This window comes from Equus przewalskii, chromosome 27 (assembly GCF_037783145.1).
Source record: "Equus przewalskii isolate Varuska chromosome 27, EquPr2, whole genome shotgun sequence".
In the NCBI taxonomy this organism is placed as follows: domain Eukaryota; kingdom Metazoa; phylum Chordata; class Mammalia; order Perissodactyla; family Equidae; genus Equus; species Equus przewalskii.
Genome location: NC_091857.1, coordinates 23,235,248 through 23,258,671, shown reverse-complemented (window position 1 = coordinate 23,258,671; position 23,424 = coordinate 23,235,248). Strand labels below are relative to the sequence as shown.

Sequence of the window (23,424 nt, the reverse complement as noted above, 5' to 3'; positions counted from 1 at the left end):
GATGGATGGATGGATGGATGGATAGAGGAAGGAAGGAAGGAGGAAAAGGGGGATGGATGGAGGATGGAAGGAACGAAGAAAGGAAGGAGGGATGGATGGATGAATGGATGGATGGATAGAGGAAGGAAGGAAGGAGGAAAAGGGGGATGGATGGAGGATGGAAGGAACGAAGAAAGGAAGGAGGGATGGATGGATGAATGGAGGATGAAAGGGAGGGAGGGAATGCAGTGGGTCCTGGATACCTTAAAGGATCAGTGCTGAGGGTGACAGGTATGCTCAGAATCATTCTTTCACTACCCCCCTGTCATACCCTCAATACAGCAGTGGTCACTGCCGACAGCATCCATGAGGCCATGAACCTCTAAGGAGCACCTCCTTATGGTCATGAATCCTCCCTCACTTTTCATTACTTACTGCCTACATCCCCCTTCTTTCTGTATACTTCAACATCGTAGGATAGAAAGGTTTTCCTTGTGTATTTTTCACTTTACGGAATCATCTGTCACTGTCCCCAGAGCCAGACTACTTAAAAAATATTCACCATGAACTCAAGGCCAAGGTTATGTATAAACAACAAGTTAGACTAAAAGCAAAAATGATCTTCCGGCACATTATAACTGGTAATTAAAAGGAAGTCATTGTCATCCATACACTGGAGTCTTTTTTCGTTGCTTATTTCTCAGAAAATAAACCATCCTAGTTCTGCCCTTGTGCATCCCCTTGACATCACAAGATATTTCAAGGGCTGAGGTTAACTGAGGAAATGAATCCCTATCATTTCAGACTTGCCTTGGGGCTTTTATCACCTGCTCTGAGAAAAAATAAATTTGAAAAGTAAATATAGCCAAGTGTGACGGCAGGTTTTCTGCCCAATTTCTCAGTGTAAAATCACTTGGACCTGGTGACTGAGCTTGGTGACGGTGGAACGTGGCCTTCCTCAAGGAGCAGCCACTCCTATTGGTAAGCTTTATGATTTACCAGAGGATCTAGTTTTTAACATTGTTGTGTGCTTGTAGATTGAAGGAATGAAAAGAAACATTATACCCTCCTTTTAAAATTCATAAAAATTATTATTATTCACACACCTTTCAGATTTTTTTATAAGAGTTGTTGTAGTGATTCTGCATTATTGGAAATCAGACATTTTTAAACTGACATGTTATATTACTTTGATTGAAAAAAAAGCTTAATGATCTTCCTTTATACTTCCACCTCTACCCTGAAAAGTCACAGATGAAGAAGTAAAAATACTTTGATTTTTAAATGTCATTAACTTTAAAGAGCTTATTTATAGGTTCCCTTCAGTATTCCTAGAAAGGCTTGTCAATCAGGCTATTTTAAGGGGAAAACAATCAGAAAATCTGGATCTACCTAAAGTAATGGATACTCAAGGCACAGAGTCAATTGCTGATCATCTAGTCATGGAAGAGCTCAATGACACAGACATCCTATCACAGGGTGGCGATTGTCACTATTCTGACACGGCTGGCACTGGGGTCAGGGCATCCTCAAGAGAGCTTTTGTGCATTTCTCTGATATTGTAAATATAAAGGTTTGAGGTTTTTTAAAGATTTCCATTTATTTAAAATAAAAATTAAAAAAAGCAGTTTACCCATTTCTCCCACCCCTCCCCACCTCACAATATAAATGTGAGACTCCTCTTAGTACCTTCCCAGGCCAGGAAGGCAGCTGTAGTGAACTGCCTGATCATCGTCATGTATCAGACTTGGCCAGCTTCAAGTCAGTGTGCAAACCTTTGTGTGCTCAGCCCCCTGGTTCTCTGTATTGTCTTCCCATCTCCTACAGCAGCCTTTTCCATCACTTCTCCGTGCATGTACTGCCATCTTTCCTGCTGCCCCCTTCTCTCCACTTAACAAGTAGTGGTATCAGTCCTCATTTCTCATCATTTTAGTTCTAATAATTTTTTTCCTCCAAATGCAGGACAGTCATTAGCCCATGCCTGAAATGACTTACCAGAGTTCCAGATTTTGTATTCATTGAGTATGAGCTGTTGGTGCTTTGGGAGCCAACTTTTGAATTCCCTACCAAACGGATGCCATCCTTAAACCACGTGTATTCAGGAGCTGGATTCCCTTCTTTGTCTTGACATCGTAGCTCTACCACAGTTCCACTCAGAGCAGAATGGGGTACTTCACATGATGGAACTGCTGGAGCCACTGAAGGATGGAAGTCAAACAGGATTGGTTATTTGTAAGCTAAACAGGGATTTTAATAGCCAGGTAAAGATGGACTTATTGGACACCTGTGATAGAGACTGGCTACTTGCTCAGGAGATCCATTTCCTTTCTTCATGAGCGTACTACTAGAGCACATTTGCCAGCCCCCTTGTAGCCAGATGGGGTCATAGGCATAAATTCCGGTCGACAGAATGTGGGTAAAAGTGATATACGCCATTTCCAGGCCTGACTCATAAAAGCCTCCTGCATGAGTCTCATTCATTCACACCCCTTGCCACTTCCTCCTACCAAGCAAGTGTCAACACCCACGGTGACCTCAGAAAGCCACGTACTGAAGATGCCAAACTTACATTAGGTTGGGTTTCTAATGATTTTGTGAAGTAAAGCAATATTGCTCCACCACTACCATCTCTGCCTCAACTATTCAGACTTTGTTTACATGAGAAAGAATCTTCTATCATGTTAAGCCACCCACTGAGAGTTCCGAGCTTTTCTGTTACAACAGCAAGCATTCCTCCATCAGCTCCTACAACAGCTATTCTTTTTCAGATAAAAAATCTTTACTTTTGGGGCTGGCCCGGTGGCCGAGTGGTTAAGTTCGCGCACTCCGCTGCAGGCGGCCCAGTGTTTCGTTGGTTCGAATCCTGGGCGCGGACATGGCACTGCTCATCAGACCACGCTGAGGCAGTGTCACACATGCCTAGAAGGACCCACAACGAAGAATACACAACTATGTACCGGGGGGCTTTGGGGAGAAAAAGGAAAAAATAAAAAAAATCTTTAAAAAAAAAATCTTTACTTTGTTCTTCACCAATGGTTTTAATGTTTTATTACTAACTGTATTCAAAAGAAGTCAAATCTGAACACATTTTTCAGGCCCAGTATTCAAACTAAAATCTCATTATGCCTAGAACTGGTCAAGTTAGAGAATACCTGAGTTAGGGTTATTCTGGTCCCAGGAATTTGTAAAGTAAATCACACTTTACCAGGTGACTTGAATCCAGGAAAACCCAGAATTCCAAGTGGTAGGGAGAATTCCAAGATGGTCTCCCAAGTTCCCCAGCCCTGGTGTATACACACTTTCTCTCAGTTATTCAATCAAACACTAACGAAGGTAACTACTCTGAAGGGATTTTGGAGACATAATTGAGGTCCCAAATCCATTGTCTTTAAGGATAAGGAGATTACACAGATGAGTCTGACTTATCACATGACTCTTTTAAAAGTAGTTTTCTCACATAGATACGGAGAACAGACTGGTGGTTACCAGAGAGGAAGAGAGTTGGGAGTAGAGGTAACGGAGTAAAGGGGCACATATGTACGGTGACATACGGAAACTAGACTTTCGGTGGTGAACAAAAAGCTATCCATACAGAAGTCAAAATATAATGATGTACAGCTGAAATTTATGTTATAAACCGATGTGACCTCAATAAAAATTTTAAAGTGTTAGCTTGAGGTTGGGGGGGGTGATGAGAGGCTAGGAAATAAGAGAACTTTCTGAGGTGACGGAAATGTTCTGTATCTTGTTTTAGTGATGGTTACATAGGTACATACAACTGTCAAGACTCATTGAACTGAACATTTTTGATCTGTACATTTTATTGTATGTAAAAAAAAAAAGAAAAAGCATGTGAAAAGATATGTACTTTTTAAATTCACAGTGTCACAGAGGCGGCCCTTAGAGGCAACGAATGAATTAGAAGAGTTACTAATATTGTTGATACAGAATGAATTTTTAAAATGTGTACCACTTAGTCTAATGATGATTCAAGCAGTTTGTTTAGAGATAAAAGGAAAAACTTCAGAGATATAAAGGAAAAGTAGAGTGAGTACAATGCAGAGATTTTACTAGTCATGGTCGGCTTAATGTATTCAAATTTACAAACCATTTTCATAATATAAAAATGAGTAATGGATCACTTAATAAAATCTATTAAAAAATTTAAAAATAAAATAAAAGTAGTTTTCTCTGGTTGGTCACAGAAGGGAAAATCAGAGATTCAAAGCACAAGATGGATTTGACAGGCTTTTCTTGGATCGCAGATGGAGAGAGCCACATGGCAAGGAATGGGGTGGCTCTAGGAGTTGAATGTGGTCCTTACTTCATAGCCAGCATGGAATGGTGACCTCAGTTCTACCACCACATAGAACTGAAATGTGCCAACAACAAGAATGAGCTTGGCAGTGGGTTTTTCCCCAGAGGCTCCAGACAAGATCTCAGCCCAGCTGACACCTTGGTTTCAGCCCTGTGATATCCTGGGCAGAGAACCCAGCCATGTCGGGCTGGACTTCTGATCTACAGAACCGTGAGGTAATAAACAGGTGATGTTTTAAGCTGCTAACTTTGTGATCATTTGTTAGGTAGCAAAAAAAGACTAATACAATAGCTGAATCTCCTGCAAGTTTTTCTGAATTAAATTTCTTCCATGTTAGTGCGTCACTAGTATTTTAGAAAGAGCCTGGACTATATAGAAAAATGAAGAGGAGTTATTTTATTCTCTTTGCTTCGTAGTTTATACTAACACCTATGGAGAAGAAAAGATCATGTTCCTCCACTAATTGTCATCATGAGCTGTTAATATCCATCAGTGATTCTCATAGTAACTAAATATATTGGCTTTCAAGTTAACCCCATCAGGATCCAAATCCTAGTCCAGACACTTCCCTGCTATGTAGCCTCGGGAAAATGCTGTAGCTTCTATTTCTTCATCTGTAAAAATCAGGTTGTCTGTGAAGATTTAAAATTACGTATGTGAAAGAGCCTAACACATAGTAGCTGCACAACAAATGCTAATACTTTCTTCATCAAATAAATTCTAATACTTCCCCTGGCCTACTTTTTTGTTTTATTCCTTTTCCATCATCTCATGCTATACTGTTTTATATGGTAGCAGGAATACTACATATGCTGCATGCTATTAAAAATAAACTCTTGGGGAAAATGCTCCTATGTACAGTGTAGGACCATTAAGATTTGCCCCAATCTTAAATGAAAAGAGATTTTGTCATAATGAATTAGTAGTAGCAAAATTTCAGCAGCCAATGAGGTGAAGGGGAGAAATAGCCGAGACCTTGCAGGAAAGGTGGTGAGGGTGGTCTCCGTCACTTTACCCACTGGGGCCCTGAGTTGCCTCACTGTCCCAGGGCGGGGTGATGGGGATCAGGGTGGGGAACGGTCATTACACATATACAACCACATCACCTAGTACTTCTAGAGTGACCGTATCCTCTTCCAGATTTTGGCCTTGCTCAGATGGGGCGCTAACTTCACAACGATATTTCCCAGCATCATTTCTTGTAACATTTTTGATCCGTATACTGAAATCTATCATCTCAGCTCGTTCTTTAAAATCACCTTGTAGAAAAAGAAGACAATGATGTTAATCATAATACAAATAACTTTCTCTACACTACCTTCCTCGTCACTTCATTCAATAACAAATGCATTTATTTTCCTATTAATAAACTCAATTAAAAAACAAAAGTTGTATATGGGTGCTGCTATTTCAAATTTCTTTTTTTTAGAACATACTGTTCACAAAACAACATTCAGTTCCATATTCCCATATTTTATTTTAAAGAATTCAACCCCCTTCCTGCCTCAGCCCTTTCTAGTCTGCTTATAAAAATATTCCCATCTTCAAAAGATACTGGAAAGCCCAGTTTAATTAGCCAGAACAGTAACTTTAAATATGGTGGCGCAAATGATACTGCCACAAAAGAAAAGATGAAGGGGTCTTAAAAACGTTCTTTTGGTTAGTTTTTGATAGTTATATGTACAGAATTAAAATAGTTTTTTGTATAACATTAGGTGCCAGATTGGCATTGTAGAAAATTCAAGTAAAGACAGCTATGCAGAGGGATATTTTAAATTTTCTATGAACTTTAAATACTTATTCACTTGTTTAATTCTTTAAAATTAAAGTAATACATAGTATTTTAAAATAATACATTCATTATACATGTTAAATTATATCTCCAACTTTTAAAGGATTTATAATGTAAGATTTCAAGCATACACAAAATTAGAGAGTATAGTAAAATGAACCTCAACATACTCATCACCCAGCTATAACAGTTATCAATGCATGGCCTATCTTACATCATCTGTACCTCTAACCACTGGATAATTTTGAATCAGATCCCAGACATCATAGCCTTTCGTCTATCATTATCAGCACTTTAAATTAAAAGCTCATTACCTATTCAACAGGAAGAATAGGGAGTAGAAAGAAATGTATAACAAATAAAAAATAAAAAAAGAAAGCACTGGCTAAAGGTAGTTGTATTTTCCATCCCATGAAGTCTTAACTCCCCAAGCTTCTCAGTGATGGCCCAGCTTTCCAGATGGAGACATGGAAATAAGGTGACGTTATTAAAACTGAGCAGTGACCCTCCATCCCAATCCCTCACCATCTTTTCTTCCTTTCTCTCAAGATTTTAATCTAGTAGGCCAGAAGGAACATTTGCACTTTACATCCTTTAAGACTGAGTTGAGAAACGAAGGGTCCAGGGCCTCAGTGGAGCTCACCTACTTCCGTTCTCTGTCCTCTGTTTCTGTGATTGCTGTGCTCTAGGTCTCAGTTACCGCTGGTTTCATCTCACACTTAGAAAAACACGGTTTTAGTAATCAGCCATGTCCTGTTCTCATTTGTAAATTAAAGGATCCAGGCTGTACTTGTGTTCTCTTGCTCTCACCTCATCAAGTCTACAGCTTCTTACCTTGAAGAGCCTGTTGATAGTAGACAAAGGAGACACTCCGCCCCAGTTTCTTCCACTCTAATCTGGAGGAAATGGTCTTCTTTGGATATTTACAGGCTAAAATAACCTCTAGGAACAATAATAAAAATAATTGGTCTTCTAATTGTCCCTATGAATTTATATTTTACTTAATTAAAAAGTTTTAAACATCCTTAAGTTATTCCTTTATATTTCCATTCACTCATCCATTCGTTCATAAATTACCTCAATAGGTACCATGTTGGCTTAACCCAAAGATGAATTAAAAGCATTATAACTCTTCCACATAATAATTGTGTGACACTATGCTACTTTTCCTAGTTCTTGAGCCTCAAGTTATCATCTGTAAAATGAGATAGTATCTCATAGAGTTGTTGTGAGTCTTCAAATACAATAACACAGGCAAAGCACATATGCTTGGCCATAGTAAGTACTTTAAAAATAGCAGCTATGATTAATTATCTTATTCTTCCCAGTCTCAGTGTTCAAGGAGTTTACAGTCTGGTAGAAGAGGTAAATGAGATAATATAATTTCAGTCCAAGGTGATGTGTGCCAGGTGGAGGTAGGCAGAGGGTGTTTCATACTTAGTGCCTAAGAAAGGCCCTTAGTCCAGCCCTGACCTTGCTGTGGAACCCAAAAATGTTCCCTCAACATGCTACATTCTCACTCAGATCCCTTCTTTGCTAACCCTCTCTATGAATACATTACTACAAACCCAATGTGGTGTTCAAATAAATCATTGATTCCTACCCCTTAACTCTATCCAGATAAATTATTAAAAGATTTAACCTTAACATCAAGTTTAACTGTCTCAATGGAGCTAGCTAAGGTCACTTAATTACAGGAAATTTACTGCAGTTACATCACTAAAGAATTCCTGGTCCCTCCGAAGGAACCCCTCTTGTAATTGTCCAAACAAGATGACTGAGGGGGGAAAATCCAGTGTCTGTTGGCCTGCTGCTTCTAGTTGCCAAAGGGAAGCCCCCAGTTCTAAATATTTTAAAAGTATGTTTCAGCCAGGCTCTCAAGAGTATCAACTTCATATTTCTGAGACTTTGTTTTTCCCCACAATGCATATTGTTTGACCTAAAAAGCACAGTATCTTTGACTAGCATAGAAATTATGTTAAAATCCTTTCCATACCTCTGATTTTGATGTTAAGCAGATTTAATGTCATTTTTAAAAAGAATTCAGGATATTAGATGGTATGGTAGATTAGAGAGCAATACTTATAATATTATCCTAGATTTTACTAAAAATATACATAGTCATAGACAAAAAGCCTATATGAATATGTATGAAAATATTAACCCAGTGATCCTTTCTGTGTGATCAAATTATGATTTTTCTTTTGTTATATGTAGTTTCTAATTTTTTTTTAGTTCCACAGATAATGCTATAAATACAGAAATAGAATAAAAGATAACGGAAAATAAAAGTAGGACAGAAAAAAGGAAGGCAAGGAAAAAAAAAGAAACAAAAGTTGTTTTCAAGGATGTCTAAAGTTTTTAAAGCAGGTTTTAAGAGACATCATTTTATAGACGTGTTTACAATTATGCTCCAAAGATAAATGTGTGCTGAGGGACTTGTCTGAGGAAACATGGTTCTGTTCTGTTGATTAAGGAGAATGGGTGGTGACCTTCCGGAGTCTTGAGTTTTAGATAGGTTTCCTTCCCGTATTTTGTGGAGTTTCCAACAATTAAACACACACCCACACTCACATTTAGCCCACACTCCTAGGTCTTCAGAATAAATTTATATTCAAATAATCACATTGTTTCATACAATTAACTAGACACACACGCGCCTGCGCCCCTTTTGGTGAATTTTTCCTGATTTCTGTACTCATTGCTCTGAAAAATCTCCGGAGAAATTATATTTGAAAATGTAACCAATGGTTTTTCCAATTGTCGTGACTGCACTCCAGCCTCCCTCTCATTGACTATGTAAAATGTGGAGAAATGTTCCAGCCAAATCGTCCGAAATATATTGAGTACTGACTGTGTGTCTGGCATTGCTCTAGAGCTATATCAGTGAGCAAGACAAAGACCCTGCCCTTTGGGATCTTACAATTTGCAGAGGGAGTCAGGCACACAAGAAACATCATAAAGTGAGTTATGTAGAACTCTGGGAGGCGATGAGCACTATGGAAACAAGAGTAGGGCAAAGTATAGGAGGTTTGGGAGTGCTGGAGGATGGGGGTGCAATTTTAAATAATACAGTAGTCAGAGTTCACTTCATTTAGAAGGTAACATTTGACCAAAGACTTAAAAGAGGGAAATAGAATTCCCTAGAATTTGAATTTAGCATTCGACTTTAGAATTCGCCATGTGGTTCTCTGGGAGAGTTCCAAGGGAATTGCCACTGCCTAGATCCTAAGGTGCTCACACCTTGACCTCTAGAACTGTGAGAAACAGTAAGCCTCCTGCACTTACAGGGTCAACTCTGAGGATACGGAACCAAGTGAAGTTAGAAGCTAACTACCAGGGACTCTCCACACTCTTTTCAGCCAAAATTTGACACTCCTGGCCAGCATGATCCTGCATCTAGCCCTCAGGGTTATTATGCCATAATACAGTAGTTTATAGCACAAGCTTTGGAGTTAGACAGCTGCCATTTACCAGGTGTGTGATACTGGGTGAATTACTTAACTTTTTTTGAACATTATATTCACACCTGTAAAATGAAAAAAAAAAAGGGAAACCAGTACTCATCTAACAAAGTTGTTGTAAAGATTAAATGAGATAATGTATTTATATACTTGGGTGCACATGGTACTTTGTATATAGTACATGCTCCATAAATAGTCATTATTACTTTCACCCACGAGGACCTTCTCTTAGTTGCAGTTGTAAGCTTGCCTTGACATGATAGAAATTCACACTTCATATATCACAAATTTACCTAAAAATCACACAACTTTGAACTAAAATGTTACCTCTGTTTGAGACAGCAAAGAATATAATATAGATATAAATCATATTTTCTCAAAACAAGGCATATTAAAACAGAGAAATGCACTAAATTTTTCTATTAAAATGATTATTTCACTGCCAAAAATGTTTCACTTGGATTTATAAAAGATAATTGTTTGTCTAGAAAAAGTATTAGCAATAACTATTTTTGCCTGTAGCAAAATAGTCACTTTAGGAATCACGTAGATAGAATCACTGTAAATTTTAAGTTTTTAGGATTCTGAATTGTTGACTCTCTTTTGATTTTACTCCCCGTGCTCAAGTTAAAAATCATCAAAATATACATAACACAAAAAGAAAATTGATACAACCAAAGTAGTTCTGAAGAATCATCAGAAATTATTTCTGTGGAGAAAAGCATGCTATCAAACTCTGATTTATAGCTTTCAGGGTTGGACACTCTCTGCATAAAGCTGCTCATATTATTTATAAGCCTGGCAGAGCTGCCCTCATTTCAGCCTCATTCTGCTTTTGACATCACTATGGGAAGTGATGGAAAACAGCAGTACTGAAAAGAAGGAATTAATTCACGATTTGTTGACATCAGACAGACAAGAGACAAAAAATTGAATGAACTAGGTAGAACACACATACACATATACACAAATCATAAAATATTTTAGACTTTAACTAAAATTAAGTTACTGCATAAAATATCCTAAAATTAAAATATTCAAGAAGATAGAAATTTATCTTTGCTTTATAGAGAAGCAAGTTGGAATGATTGGGGCACACACAAAATAGAATCAAAATGCAACTCTTAATTAAAAGGAGAAGCAAAACAAAAAAATAGAAAATACTTATTTGAGAGTAAGATTAACATTTGATTGTAATAAATTATAGAAGGATTTTCCACATTAAAAATAAAACATGCGTTAAAAGTCATGTAAATGGTATAGGGTTTTAGTTTGGAGTGATGGAAATGTTTTGAAACTAGACAGAGGAGGTGGTTGCACGGTATTGTGAATATACGAAATGCCACTGAATTGTTCACTTTAATATGGTGGATTTTATGTTATGTGAGTTTCACCTCAATAAATTTTTTAAAAAGTAATGTAAGACTAAAGAACATAACATTGGCATCCTAATTCAGATATCATGGCATAGGGCCTGGGGGAAGGGATGTGTATCCATGGAAACCAGCTGGACCCGATCATAAGAACCTCCAGGAAAGTAACAAGTAGGAGAAATTAAATTCACTTCTTTTGTTCTTCAGGGACATCCTGACCCTTCTTTTCCTCTCACTGTGCTCACTCTTCCGGCCTTTCCCGTCACCTTATTGGCATCTCATCCAGCCTGTTAACCCTCGCTATAAGAGCTCCATAATCCTGAATTGCCCCCAATCATTAATTTCCTCTTCTCACCTCTCCCCACTTAAAACTAATCATGATAAAGAGTGTTTTCTTACCTTAATCATGTAAAATATTAGGACTTAAAAGAAGCTGATTAACCTAAATAGTTACTTAAGTGATTTGTTTTTAAGTGATTTGTTGTTTTTGAATGACGGGCTGATTTTCTATTATAGCATATTTTTACTGAGCAAGTGTGTATAACACTATGCGCCAGGTATTATTGAAAGAACTGGTGAAATACTTATTTATTTCATTCCCCCCACCCCAGTCGTCTTCTTTATTCTTTTTCTCCTTTCTTCAAACCCATCTCTCTCCAACTCCAGAACTTAAGATATTCTTGAAGAAGAGAGATCAGACATTTGGGACTTGCCTTAAATGTTTGCAATCTCTGGCCTAAACAAGCATCGCATTTAAGACATTGTAATTCTTCTGGTTGCCTGGTAATATTATTGTGTTCTAGGTAAAAGATCCTTCAGAAAAGTAGTAGATGGTCAATATTTGAAGTAAGCTTATAAAAGCCCTTATAAATTTTTTTTTGGTTATTAGATCCTTTTCAAAAAATGTTAATTGTAGTAAAATACACATAACTTAAAATTTACCGTCTTAACTTTTAACTGTACCATACGCTAGTGTTAAGTATATTCACGTTGTTGTGAAACTAATCTCTTGAACTTTTTCATCTTGTAAAACTGAAACTTTACCCCCATTAAATATCAAATCCCCCTGATAAATATATTTTGTTGTTGATGTTTTGGTGTTCTTTCCCTTATAAATATTTTTAGGAAGCCATAAAATGGCACCCCCAAATGGGCTATATGAACGTCATCTTAAATACGTAGAGTGGGGTTTGCAGTGTTCCTTTCCATTTACCATATCTAGCTGGCTGCAAACTTTGCAAGATCTCCATCTCCCAGTTTCATAAACTAGATTTGCTTTGTTGCAGATAATTTACTTAATAAGAGACCTGTGTACATCAGGTCTTTCATTGAATGTCCCCAAATTTCTGCTGAGGAGGTAAAGAAAGAGTTCTCAAGGTGCAAACAGAAGGGAGCAGCATTTCAGGCTAAGGAATTAGTGAGAGCCAGAGGCTCTTGACAAATAGAAAGATAACATAACCCACCATCCTCGTGAGTCATTTAAATACTATAACCCATGAAAATCAGTAAGGCACTCTACCTTGATACTCTATTGCTGTGACTACTTGCTGGTCTTTGGGGGCAGAGAATCCATAGGCCTTATGATCTGAAAGATTAAAACAGAGAGGACAATTAAAACAGTACAAAAGGTCATTTTTAAATATTTGAAAGGGATGCAATATTAAAGAATATTGGCCTAAAGTATGGTGACAGTTTTACACAATTCATAGCAAATGTTTTAAAATATCAAAATAAAAAACCCAAGCCAAACCATATAAGTTTCTTCTATTTTCTGTACTTTGGTTTTGGCCTTTAAGCATTTCCTAAAGCAGAACCCATGAATCTATTAGGGCCCCACTACAGATAACACACTCTGAGACGGCTGATGGTGAAACAAGAGCTTAAGTCCTCAATTCAGCTTAATATGCAATCTACTATCACAGGCTATTGTCCTCCAGATAAAAGCTAATTATTGTTAGTGCCTTATTCAAGGGTATAAATTGCTTTCAGAACTTAGCCCTGACTATACCTATATCATACAGAAATGAGTCATTATGATTATTGTGGCTAACGTGATCTGATAGCTACATGGTGATGATGATGATAATGATGGTGACATCATCATCATTCCCATAAACTTATATAGAAAGTTTCATTTAAAAATTGAATCAGTGTGTTCTGCTTCAGCGGCCCCAGTTTGGTTCCCTGGTGTGGAACCACACCACTTGTCTGTCAGTAGCCATGCTGTGGCAGTGGCTCACATAGAAGATCTAGAAGGACTTAAACTTGAATATACAACTATGCACTGGGGCTTTGGGGAAGGGAAAAAAAAAAGAGGAAGATTGGCAATAGATGTTAGCTCAGAGTGAATCTTTCCCAGCAATAAATAAATAAATAAACAAACAAATAAATAAATGCAGGTGCATTGACTTAAAAAAGTACTTGTATATATTTAAAAAAAATTTATAAAATTCAATATTCAAAACAATCTGGTGTGGTAGGCATTATTTGGATTTAAACAAGAAAGTAACAGAATCAGGAATTAAAACTTTCCAATTCAATCTTTGATATGTATCACTTTGTGATACTTCATTTTACAGAGTCATTCTTAGAGTTCAGTTTAATGACCATGTTTAAAAATAATGTAAATCACTTCCTATCAGTATACAACTCTGAAATATAAATGCTACAAGGGCAATCTTTTGCCTATTGTATTCTCCGACATGGCTCGAACACCTAGAACAGTGCCTGGCGTAAAGCAAGGTATAATAAATATTTGTTGAACAAATGAATGAGACCACTCCTTGCTGTATACTAATGAGAAGAATCCAGTAAATGGAGTCAGATCAAACTGCTACTAATGAAGAGTTCCTGAAGGCAAGCAATTCTTTTGGCGAGACATTATAAATATATAATATTGGATTGATATTGATTATATCAAAATCAGAATAATGCAAAGCATTCTTGCTGGTCATCTTGAGTAAACAATTTAGGCAAAACAATTCAAGCGCCGTCCTTCATTATTCACCCAAGAAATCATATATGAAATAACCTAAGACCAAGTTAAACTGATCATAACAATCTACAGGTTATTTCTTGAAGACACATTTCTACAATTTACTAGAAAGGCTATTTCTTTGCTCACACTACCATCGTCTTTATATGATTTACTGACCCTGTTTTCACCAAGACAAAAATGGCCTCTCTGTTGCCATATTCAATGGACACTTTTCAGTCTTTATCTTATTTAATCTCTCTATGACATCTGACTCTGTAGACTCTCGTGGATTCTGTGATATAACTCTCTTCTAGTCTTCATAAGGTCTCCCCCTGGGTTCTTCTTCTCCTTGTTCTGTCCATCCATCCATCCACCTAGAAACTGCTTTTCTGACTCAATTAACTCCTTTCTATATAATCCTTTATACTCTCATTGACTCAACTATCATTTAATTTGCTAAAAAGTTCTAAATTTGTTCCTCCAGCTCTAATCTCTCTCCTGAGATTAAATTGATAGACTCCTCTTTCTGCTGGGTATATAAATATATCTCCATTTCCTATGAGCACCACACACTCATGGTAAAACTGAACTCTGCTTACCCCCAAACTTGGTTTTCTTTGTACAATTCCCATCATAGTGAAAGGTACTACAATCCACATGATCACTCTTGCCAGAAAATCAGGCACTGCCCGAGAAGTAGCCATCCTCGTCTACTTAATAACTCATCATTTTCCAACTACTGACAGAATTCTGTGCCATCCACAACAATGTTCTGTAGTATTTGCCCTTTCCCCTCCTTGTCCTCCCCTACCGTCATGTAGCCAAGTGTTCTTTGCCTCAGGGAGGGGATGTGGGTAGCCAAAACCAGAGAGAAAAGCAGAGCACTTCCTGACTTTCCATATTTAGAAACCCGGTCATGCAGGAAATGGAAAGGACTCATAGCTTAGGCAAACATTTGAGAGAAACCATCATGAGTAAAATATACCTTTTCCCCAGACTTAGGGTAGAGAAGAGGAAGTGAGTTGGAGAACATGAAACTTAGTGGGCTCTTGAGAAAGAACAACAATAGTTAACATTTATTAAGAACTTAGGTATTAGGCAATATTCCCAGTACTTAACAAGTATTTAACTCTCACAACAATTCTCTGTGGTAGGGTACCATTTTTATCTACATTTTTCAGTTGGGGAAACTGAGGCACAGAGAGGGTAAGAAACTTGGCCAAGGTTATACAAGTAGCCAGTGGTGGAGCTGGGATTTGAACTCATCTAGTCTATACCCAAAGCTTACATTGTTTACTACTGTACTGTGTTGGGCCCCACATCACATTCCCACCAAGCTGCACTATGAGGAAGGACTGCAGATTAACAAAGATGCCAGGTGCAAAGGCCCACTGGTCTAAGGAAGATGGGATAGGTTGAGAAATTGGTGGCTAAAATGAAGGCAAAAGACTGGCTCTGAAGCATAACAACAAGGTAGAAGCTAAGAAACTGTGATTAGAGAAGTAGGACCCCAAGGTAATCTCAGAAGGAAGGCTCTAGACAAGAGTTTTTCAATGTTGACACAATTGATGTTTGGGACTCGATCATTCTTTGTTGTGAGAGGCTGTCCTGTGCATTGTAGGATGCTTTGCAGTATCCTTGGCTTCTATCCACTAGATGCTAATAGCATCCCCACCGTATCCTCCCCTCACCAAAGTCATGACAACCAAAAATGTTTCTAGATATTGCCAAATGTCCCTGAGGGTAGGAGTGGGGAACTCATACCTGGTTGAGAACCACTGCTCTAGACTTACAGCTAGGCTGGTTTGGAGAGCCAGGAATAGAAATAAACAAACTACAGGAGAGCAAAGAACCATGAGTTCAAGGATTTTGAGAGTTCCTATGAGATCAGAATTTCTTAACCATGAAATAATTTATTACATTTCATGGAAGAAGAGAAAAATCCTTCATATGACATGGGATTTTTAAAAATTTATTCATCTATATGTACATTGACATGTAAATTAGTCTTCCACTGTGCCAGACTTTATCACTCCTAAGGAATACAAGCTATTCTGGATAATTTTTTTTCCTTTCTGTCTCCCTAGACAGAAAATCTAATTGTGACATTAAAAATCTGAAAACTCGGGGGCTGGCCCCATGGCAGAGTGGTTCGTTTGGCATACTTTGCTTCAACGGCCTGGGTTCGTGGGTTCGGACCCCAAGTGCAGACCTACACGAGTCATCAGCCATGCTGTGTCAGCAACCCATATACAAGATAGAGGAAGACTGGCACAGATGTTAGCTCAGGGCTAATCTTCCTTAAGCAAAAAAAGAGAAAAGTTGGCAGCAGATGTTAACTCAGGGCAAGTCTTCCTCAGCAAAAAAAATTCTATAGGACTCAAATGTCTAACATTGTTAGCTTCTCTGTCTAACATCGTTCAACTGTTTAGGTTCTATATCTTTAAATCATGAACATCTTCATTTGGGAAATTGGCAGACCTGGTGTCCACGTGAATAATGTAAGACTGAACTGATTCTTTTATTGACAGCTGTAAAAATATTTATATAATACAGTGACCCATGTGGCTCAGTCATAGAGAGGTGTCAAGGCCACCAAAGGATAATTTTAAAATAACTCTTTTGTTTGTATATTTCAAAAACCACAAAAGGGTCCAAGTAATTTTTTTAAACATTCATTTTCCCTTTTCCATACTCTTCTGTCACACACCAGAGTATGTCCCATATTCCTCTGAACCCCATCCCCACCCCTCATGCCTTTCTTTTCCAGCTCCTCCTCATCTTCTTCCCCAACTTTATTTTGTAGAGTCCAAAGGTAGGGCCAGATCTTCAGAGAGCAGAGGTAGGGAAGAGACTAAGCTGACTAAGCCAGAATCCTCTTAAGCGGAGCTGGAGAAAAGACAGGCCCTCGTATGTCCTTGTGCATTACACCTACATTTAAATGACACAATTGCTGAGCGTTTGCCAACGATTCTGATTCTAAACCATGACTCTGTGAAACCTTCAAAGCACACTTTGAAAAAGTCTCTTTTCTCCTTTAGCAATGTGTAAATTAGTGCCCGCAGAGAAGTTGTGATTATGACTGGTGTTTCTTGTGATTTTTGAACTATTTTAGTACACTTTTTAGACAAAACAATGAAGACACATACTCCCTAGAAACGAGTTAAGGGGAAAATCTGGGCAAAATAGGAAAAGATAATCTTTGTTCCCTCCACATCATCATATCTTTGAACTTTTCAAACACCACACCGCCTACTGAAAATGTTTATTTTCTTCAGGATGCTGGGGCCATCTTTCGTTTGAGGCAAGCATTAACGTAATCTGAAACTGGAAAATTTAGGACTTGGTTGAATCATTTCCCCTTTTCTCAATTTCAGATTTCTACTTGCTAAAACTTTTCTTGAGAAAGATTTCTTAAATTTTCAAAAATCACTTTAAAATGTTCCATGGAAAATAACAGCCATTATCTGCAGGAATTTTATTATTTTCCTCATAACTTTTATATGTATATATCTGAATAGAAAAAAAAGTCAATTCAGAAAATATAAATTCGCAAAAGTATGAAGGTAAAAAAATTATAAATAGAATTAATTTTAATAAATTAGTAAGTCAGTAGTATTCCCTGGTAGCTGAATATTTATTCTTGTGATTTTAAGCACCTTCTCCTTCTGGCTTTGTTGCTTCCTCTAATTCGGTTTACTTCGAGGTTTGCTTTTGATTAAGGAAAAAAATTTAAAATGTGTGGTGACTTATGATGAACTTATTTAAACAGAAAATTCTGAATCTTAAAAAAAAAATTATTTATTGTAAGATTTATACCTTGTTTCAGCCTTTCTAGTCTTGGAATTCAGTTTTATTGTTTTTTTTAACTTGCACCCAGTAACTCTTCTTATGAAAACAAAATGTTGGATTTTGTATCAACATTTCCCTAACAGATGTTAGGAATAGTCCCTGTTGGCTGCTTTCTTGAACTGATTTTTATTTTTTGGTCACTTTTCCAGAACAAGTTAAATAGAAAAATAAACAAAAAATTGTGTGTGTAGGTCCACTGGTTGAGGTCAACGATTGTTTCAAAGTTAGCTACAAAACAGCTTTAACAGTTATGGATGTGTTCCAAAATCGCTGGCAGAAGTTCATAAAATGAGGTTAAGAGATAATTATTTCCACAACTACTAACAACTCCAAATCAAGTAATTCCTAGTCAGGCGACATCTTTTGTGTTTCTTTTCTCCCCAATTGTAAGAAGAAAAGCTCTTATATTGTCTTTCATTCTTCTATAATAACCTGGTTGGACTAAGAATAAATACTTACGTTATACTACCACAATTTTAAAATTTACTTTAAAAGTGCTATTTAAATTAACACTGTTAGTTGAAAACATGATTAGGAAAATTGACATGTTATAGAGGTTTTTTGTCTGTTTTAAGGGTACTTTACAGAGAGTACCATGCATAAAAGCAAGTTATAAAATCTGCAGATATAAATTATTTTAAAAGTTTTCAAGAATAAAAATTAATAGCCATGTGGTTTTGATAATCACTGATATCTAATTATTATACTAACAAATATAAAAAAGATGTGTAGGGCTAGCAGTAACAAATAAAATAATACCATCCAATATTTACTATTAATAAATATTTATATGGATAGGAAATAACCCAATGAGGTAAGAATTAGGAGATGGATGATATGCTCATCTATCTCACTGTCATTCAACCATAGTAGGTCTAGAGAGTAGGGAGGGGGAAGGGGAAAAGGAAAGAGGAGGGAAGAGGGACAGAGAAGTGGGGAGGAAGGGAGAGGGAGAGACAGACAAAGAAACAGACAGATATGCCCTTCTAGTCTCTCAAATTGGACATCCTGGCCCTTCCTCTTAATGAGACATTGATATCCTATTTTTAGAGAAAGAGAAGCCACACCAAAATGCAAGAGGAAGTAAAAGATGTGCTTGACTTTAGAGCTCCCCGTGGCTGATGTCCTGGTGAGTTAATGATGACCTAAAGAATTTAAGGATGATTTTGACTATGAATAAATTTTCCCCTTAAGAACCTAGCATCTAAGTAAGATGTGACACCACTGTGTTAATATCCTCATTTGACAGATGCGACTATTGAGAGAGGTTAAGTAGCTTGCTCAAAGTCACAACGCTAGAAACCAGGGAAGCCAAGATGTGCATCTACATCTAGTTAGTCTGGCTCCACAGACACCCCCGGCCCCCACTCCACATTTTCAAATCACCACAGGGCTTTGTGAGAAAGCAGTACCAAACACAATACTGTCAGACACTCTGCAGATGGCTTCACATCCATTTTCAATCTTTAGGGTTGTAAAAGTATTATTCGGACCGTATGTAACAAACCACCATTTTAACAGAGAAAGTGTTAATGGGCAAATGTTTATGGTGAATGAACTAATTTGAATAAACTTTGTATATTTATTATCTACTGCACAAAAATTTTGTGCCCCCTCCCCTTTTCTGTTTTTTTACTCATTTGAGTACAAGAAGTATGACTGGTGTTTCAGAACTGAGTATAAACTTGTTTTCATATAAGTTATATGCATTAGGAAATTTAGGGAAAATTTCAGGGCATTCTGTTACCCAAACAATTGAACAATTAAATTTTTCAGGTGATATTAAAGTAAATCAATTTTCGTATGGTAAAATAAATTCTTAAAACTTTCAAAGAAATGTCCTTCAAGCACATCTTCAAATGTTTAATGGTGGCCAATGGCATCAGAAAGCCATCAATGGCTGAATTTCTCATCAAATACTCCCCACTAGGACATGAAAGAAGCCATTTTAGGATTCTGAGATCTTTCTTCGATATGCTCCAAGTGACAATCGAGCCAAACACAATTTGTTAACCAATGGCATTAACCATAGATTTTAGATACATGACAACAGTTGACTCAAATCCAGTAGACTCTCAAGACAAGAGGAAAAACATCATCTTCAAAATTGATGTCAATAAGAATCACATACTTAATGGAAGGCATGGTTCTTGACCATTCTATGCTATAATTGACTCTCCCTAAGATTAAGGTGCCAGGAAATGATGGCCCTAAAACTTTATTAGTGTAAAATAAGAAATAGTTACTAAAGATGTCAAATATCAAAATAGAACACATGGTGTAATGACAAAGAGCATTAAAATGGGAGAGGTGAAGAGTAACAAACTTGACTCTCTCTCCTCACTAATTGACCCATGTGGTCTGGGTTGGGTCTCTGGCACATCCTTATAGCAGAGCTGGTGCATCAGGTTTTGAGAGCTTGATGACATTTTAATTTACAATTATTCATTGCCATTTAATCTAAAATTGTAGTTCCTAACTCCTAAACTTCAATATGGTATTTCAAGATTAAAAGTCCAGAACCACCAAAAGTATTTGAGTTAACATTTCTCAGCAGAAATGAACATGCTAATATAATTGTCACATAAATAATTTTTTTAAAAAAACTGGATTGTTTATCTTTTTATTGTCTAGTCATAAAGGGTCTTTTTCTTTTTTTTTTTAAAGATTTTATTTTGTTCCTTTTTCTCCCCAAAGCCCCCCGGTACATAGCTGTATATTCTTAGTTGTGGGTCCTTCTAGTTGTGGCATGTGGGATGCTGCCTCAGCGTGGCTTGATGTCCGCGCCCAGGATTTGAACCGACGGAAACACTGGGCCACCACAGCGGAGCGTGGGAACTTAACCACTTGACCACATAAATAATTTTTGAGAACAGGTATTGTAAATCATTTCTCCAGAGTTTTGGTCAGCTCTGGGCAAACAGTTAAAACCAAGTTTCTGAATCTGGGTTCTGAACTCTGGTTCTGAATCACCAAGGTACGCAAATCTGGGAATCGCTGCACAAAATGTCCAAACAGCTGATACACACACAGAATACTTAGTGGCTGTTTGGATCAGGACATAGTGAAATGGTTATTCTGCGGTCATCTGATACTTATAGATCCACTTAAGTAACATATGTGAGAAGACAGCACTCTACCATCTACTGACCTCTCTCTACCCCCAACCCTAGTTTCTTTATATATTCAGAGTTTTATTTCTCTGCCTTGCTGAGTGAATCTCAGGAATCACTACAACAGTTCAATGCATCAAATGTTTTCATTTTTTAAAACCACGAAAATGCAGTTATGAATACAAATGGTGTTTTATAGGGATTCACATAAAAAGTATCAAAAAGATTCTCTAATATCACCAATCTGTTAAGTTTATAATCTGCAAATGAAGTTATCTTTGCATTTCTCAAAGGAAGACAGAGCACTACTGTTTTAGATCGTTTCCTGAATTAGAAGATTTATAAAATAGAATGAGTAGGCACATAAAGGGAGGCAGACTGACCACGACTTTAAGGAGGCTCAAGCTTTGGGGCCCTCACTTGCATGGGCACCTCCCAAGGCCCTGGGGATGAGGTGGCAAGAGCCTAGCAATGTGTGCACATTTGGTACAATTTGCAAGAATGAGACTTTTTTTGTATAATTTTTCTTAATGATGGCTCTAGCAATCCATCCCTGAACACAATCATGGGCTTTTCCTTATTACTGAGTTTATTTAGCTTTCTAGATTTGATCACCCACAACAAAGAAAGTGGTCTCTACAGTCTGTTTTCTGATAGCTCAACCTTTCAAATACTAAAGATTTTATATGACCAACCACTGAGCACACACTCTCTCTCAAACTTCAATTCTTAAAATATGAGAGTTGTATGAATTTTACTTTTCAACTCTCCTGCTGGATGATGATTCAAAAAACTTTAGCCCTTACGTTTCATACGTGTGTTATTAATTCAACTCTATTACCATAAAATACTTCCAGAAGAGATTTGAGAATGAATCTTGGCTTATTGTTGCTTCATGTTTCCTTTGATTAGTCTTCAGGAAGCCAAAGGAACAAGAAGCATTTATTTTGAAGGGTAGAGCATGGAAACAATGGTTTGGCATTGCTTAACTGTCATATTTTATAACTGTCAGGCAAGATTGCTCAGAATTAGTTACCCTGATTTCTCAGGTACCCTGCATCCAGGAACAATAATTTCCCTTTTCTTTTGATCAAGACAGTTCTCCAGGGGCCGGCCCCGTGGCCGAGTGGTTAAGTTCGTGCGCTCTGCTGCAGGCGGTCCAGTGTTTCGTCAGTTGGAATCCTGGGCGCGGACATGGCACTGCTCATCCAGCCACGCTGAGGCAGCGTCCCACATGCCACAACTAGAAGGACCCACAACTAAGAATATACAACTATGTACCGGGGGGCTTTGGGGAGAAAAAGGAACAAAATAAAATCTTTAAAAAAAAAAAAAGACAGTTCTCTGACTCACTCTTTTATTTCAAAACTAGTCCTACACATCCAGCTGTGAGCTAACACCAAAATGCACTTCTCAGGGTCAATCAACTAGAACAGCAAAAGAAATGGTCTAATGAACATCTGTGTTATGGACTGAATGTTTATGCCTCAAGAGTCATATGTTGAAATGCCAACTCCCAATGTGATGGTATTAGGAGGTGGGGCTTTTGGGAGGTGATTAACTCATGAAGATGGAGCCCTAAGGAATGGGATTAGTGGATTAGTGCCCTATAAAACAGACTCCAAAGAGCTCTCTCGTCCTCTTCACCATGCAAGGACACACTGAGAAACTGGTCGTCTGCAACCAGGAAGCCGGCTCTCACCAGCCACTGAAACTGCCTTGATCTCTGACTTCCAGCCTCTGGAACTGTGAGAAATAAATGTTTGCTGTTTGAACCACCAAGTCTATGGTATTTTTGTTATAGCAGTCTGAACTGACTAAGACAAACTACGTACATTCAAATCAGTGGGGCCCTCAGAGCTGCATCTTAGAATGGTCAGGAAATAAATATGTGCTATTAGAGATGCAATTTTTGAAACTTATTCAGATCAAGTATCATAAAGATGGACAAAGGTATTTGTGTCTAAATATGGTATGCAAGAGTCTAATGGTTATAACATAATTTAGGCAAAATGCCTGTTTGATATCCTACGTAGCATGGGATACTAGGTTTGGGACAGAATCAATCAGATATTTTGAAACTATGTAGAGTCAGTCTTAGCATTTCAGTTTTTGATGAGGCGGTATCAGAACTGACTTCTCACCCATTGGGATGAACAGCTCAATGGTATTGCAGCACCACCGCTGCCATTTTCAACAGCTTGCTTTTTGACTATCATCTAAAATCAAACAAAAAGCAACATTAAAGTCCAGATGGGTGAGGAAAGGGTATTCAGTTATAACTGAGACCTAACTCTTTGTCACAGATGGGAATAGAATCTTTCTAATCAAAAGACACCGACACCTCCTTAACGAAGTCTACACTGATCGCCTTATTCAATATCACAACCCCACCTTCATCTGACCTTTTCCCTTCTAAATTCCTGATTCCCTTAATCTTACGTTGATTTTTTCCTTTTTCCATAGCAGTTATCCATCTTTTAACCCACTATATAAAATACTTATGCATTGAGGGCACAGGCCTTTATCTTCTTTACCTACATTCCAGGGGCCATG

General features: G+C 37.5%; 1 protein-coding gene across 1 annotated transcript in view; it reads right to left on the bottom strand.

Moving 5' to 3' along the window:
* The window catches only part of JAM2 (junctional adhesion molecule 2), a 62,902-nt gene that overhangs the window by 14,875 nt on the left and 24,603 nt on the right, over positions 1-23,424 (bottom strand). Inside the window, exons 2-5 of the mRNA XM_070597240.1 lie at positions 12,446-12,511; positions 6,924-7,031; positions 5,404-5,556; positions 1,975-2,177 (exon numbers count right to left, since the gene is read on the bottom strand). Of these exons, the coding sequence (XP_070453341.1) occupies positions 1,975-2,177; positions 5,404-5,556; positions 6,924-7,031; positions 12,446-12,511 (530 nt within the window). The remainder of the gene's footprint in view (positions 1-1,974; positions 2,178-5,403; positions 5,557-6,923; positions 7,032-12,445; positions 12,512-23,424) is intronic.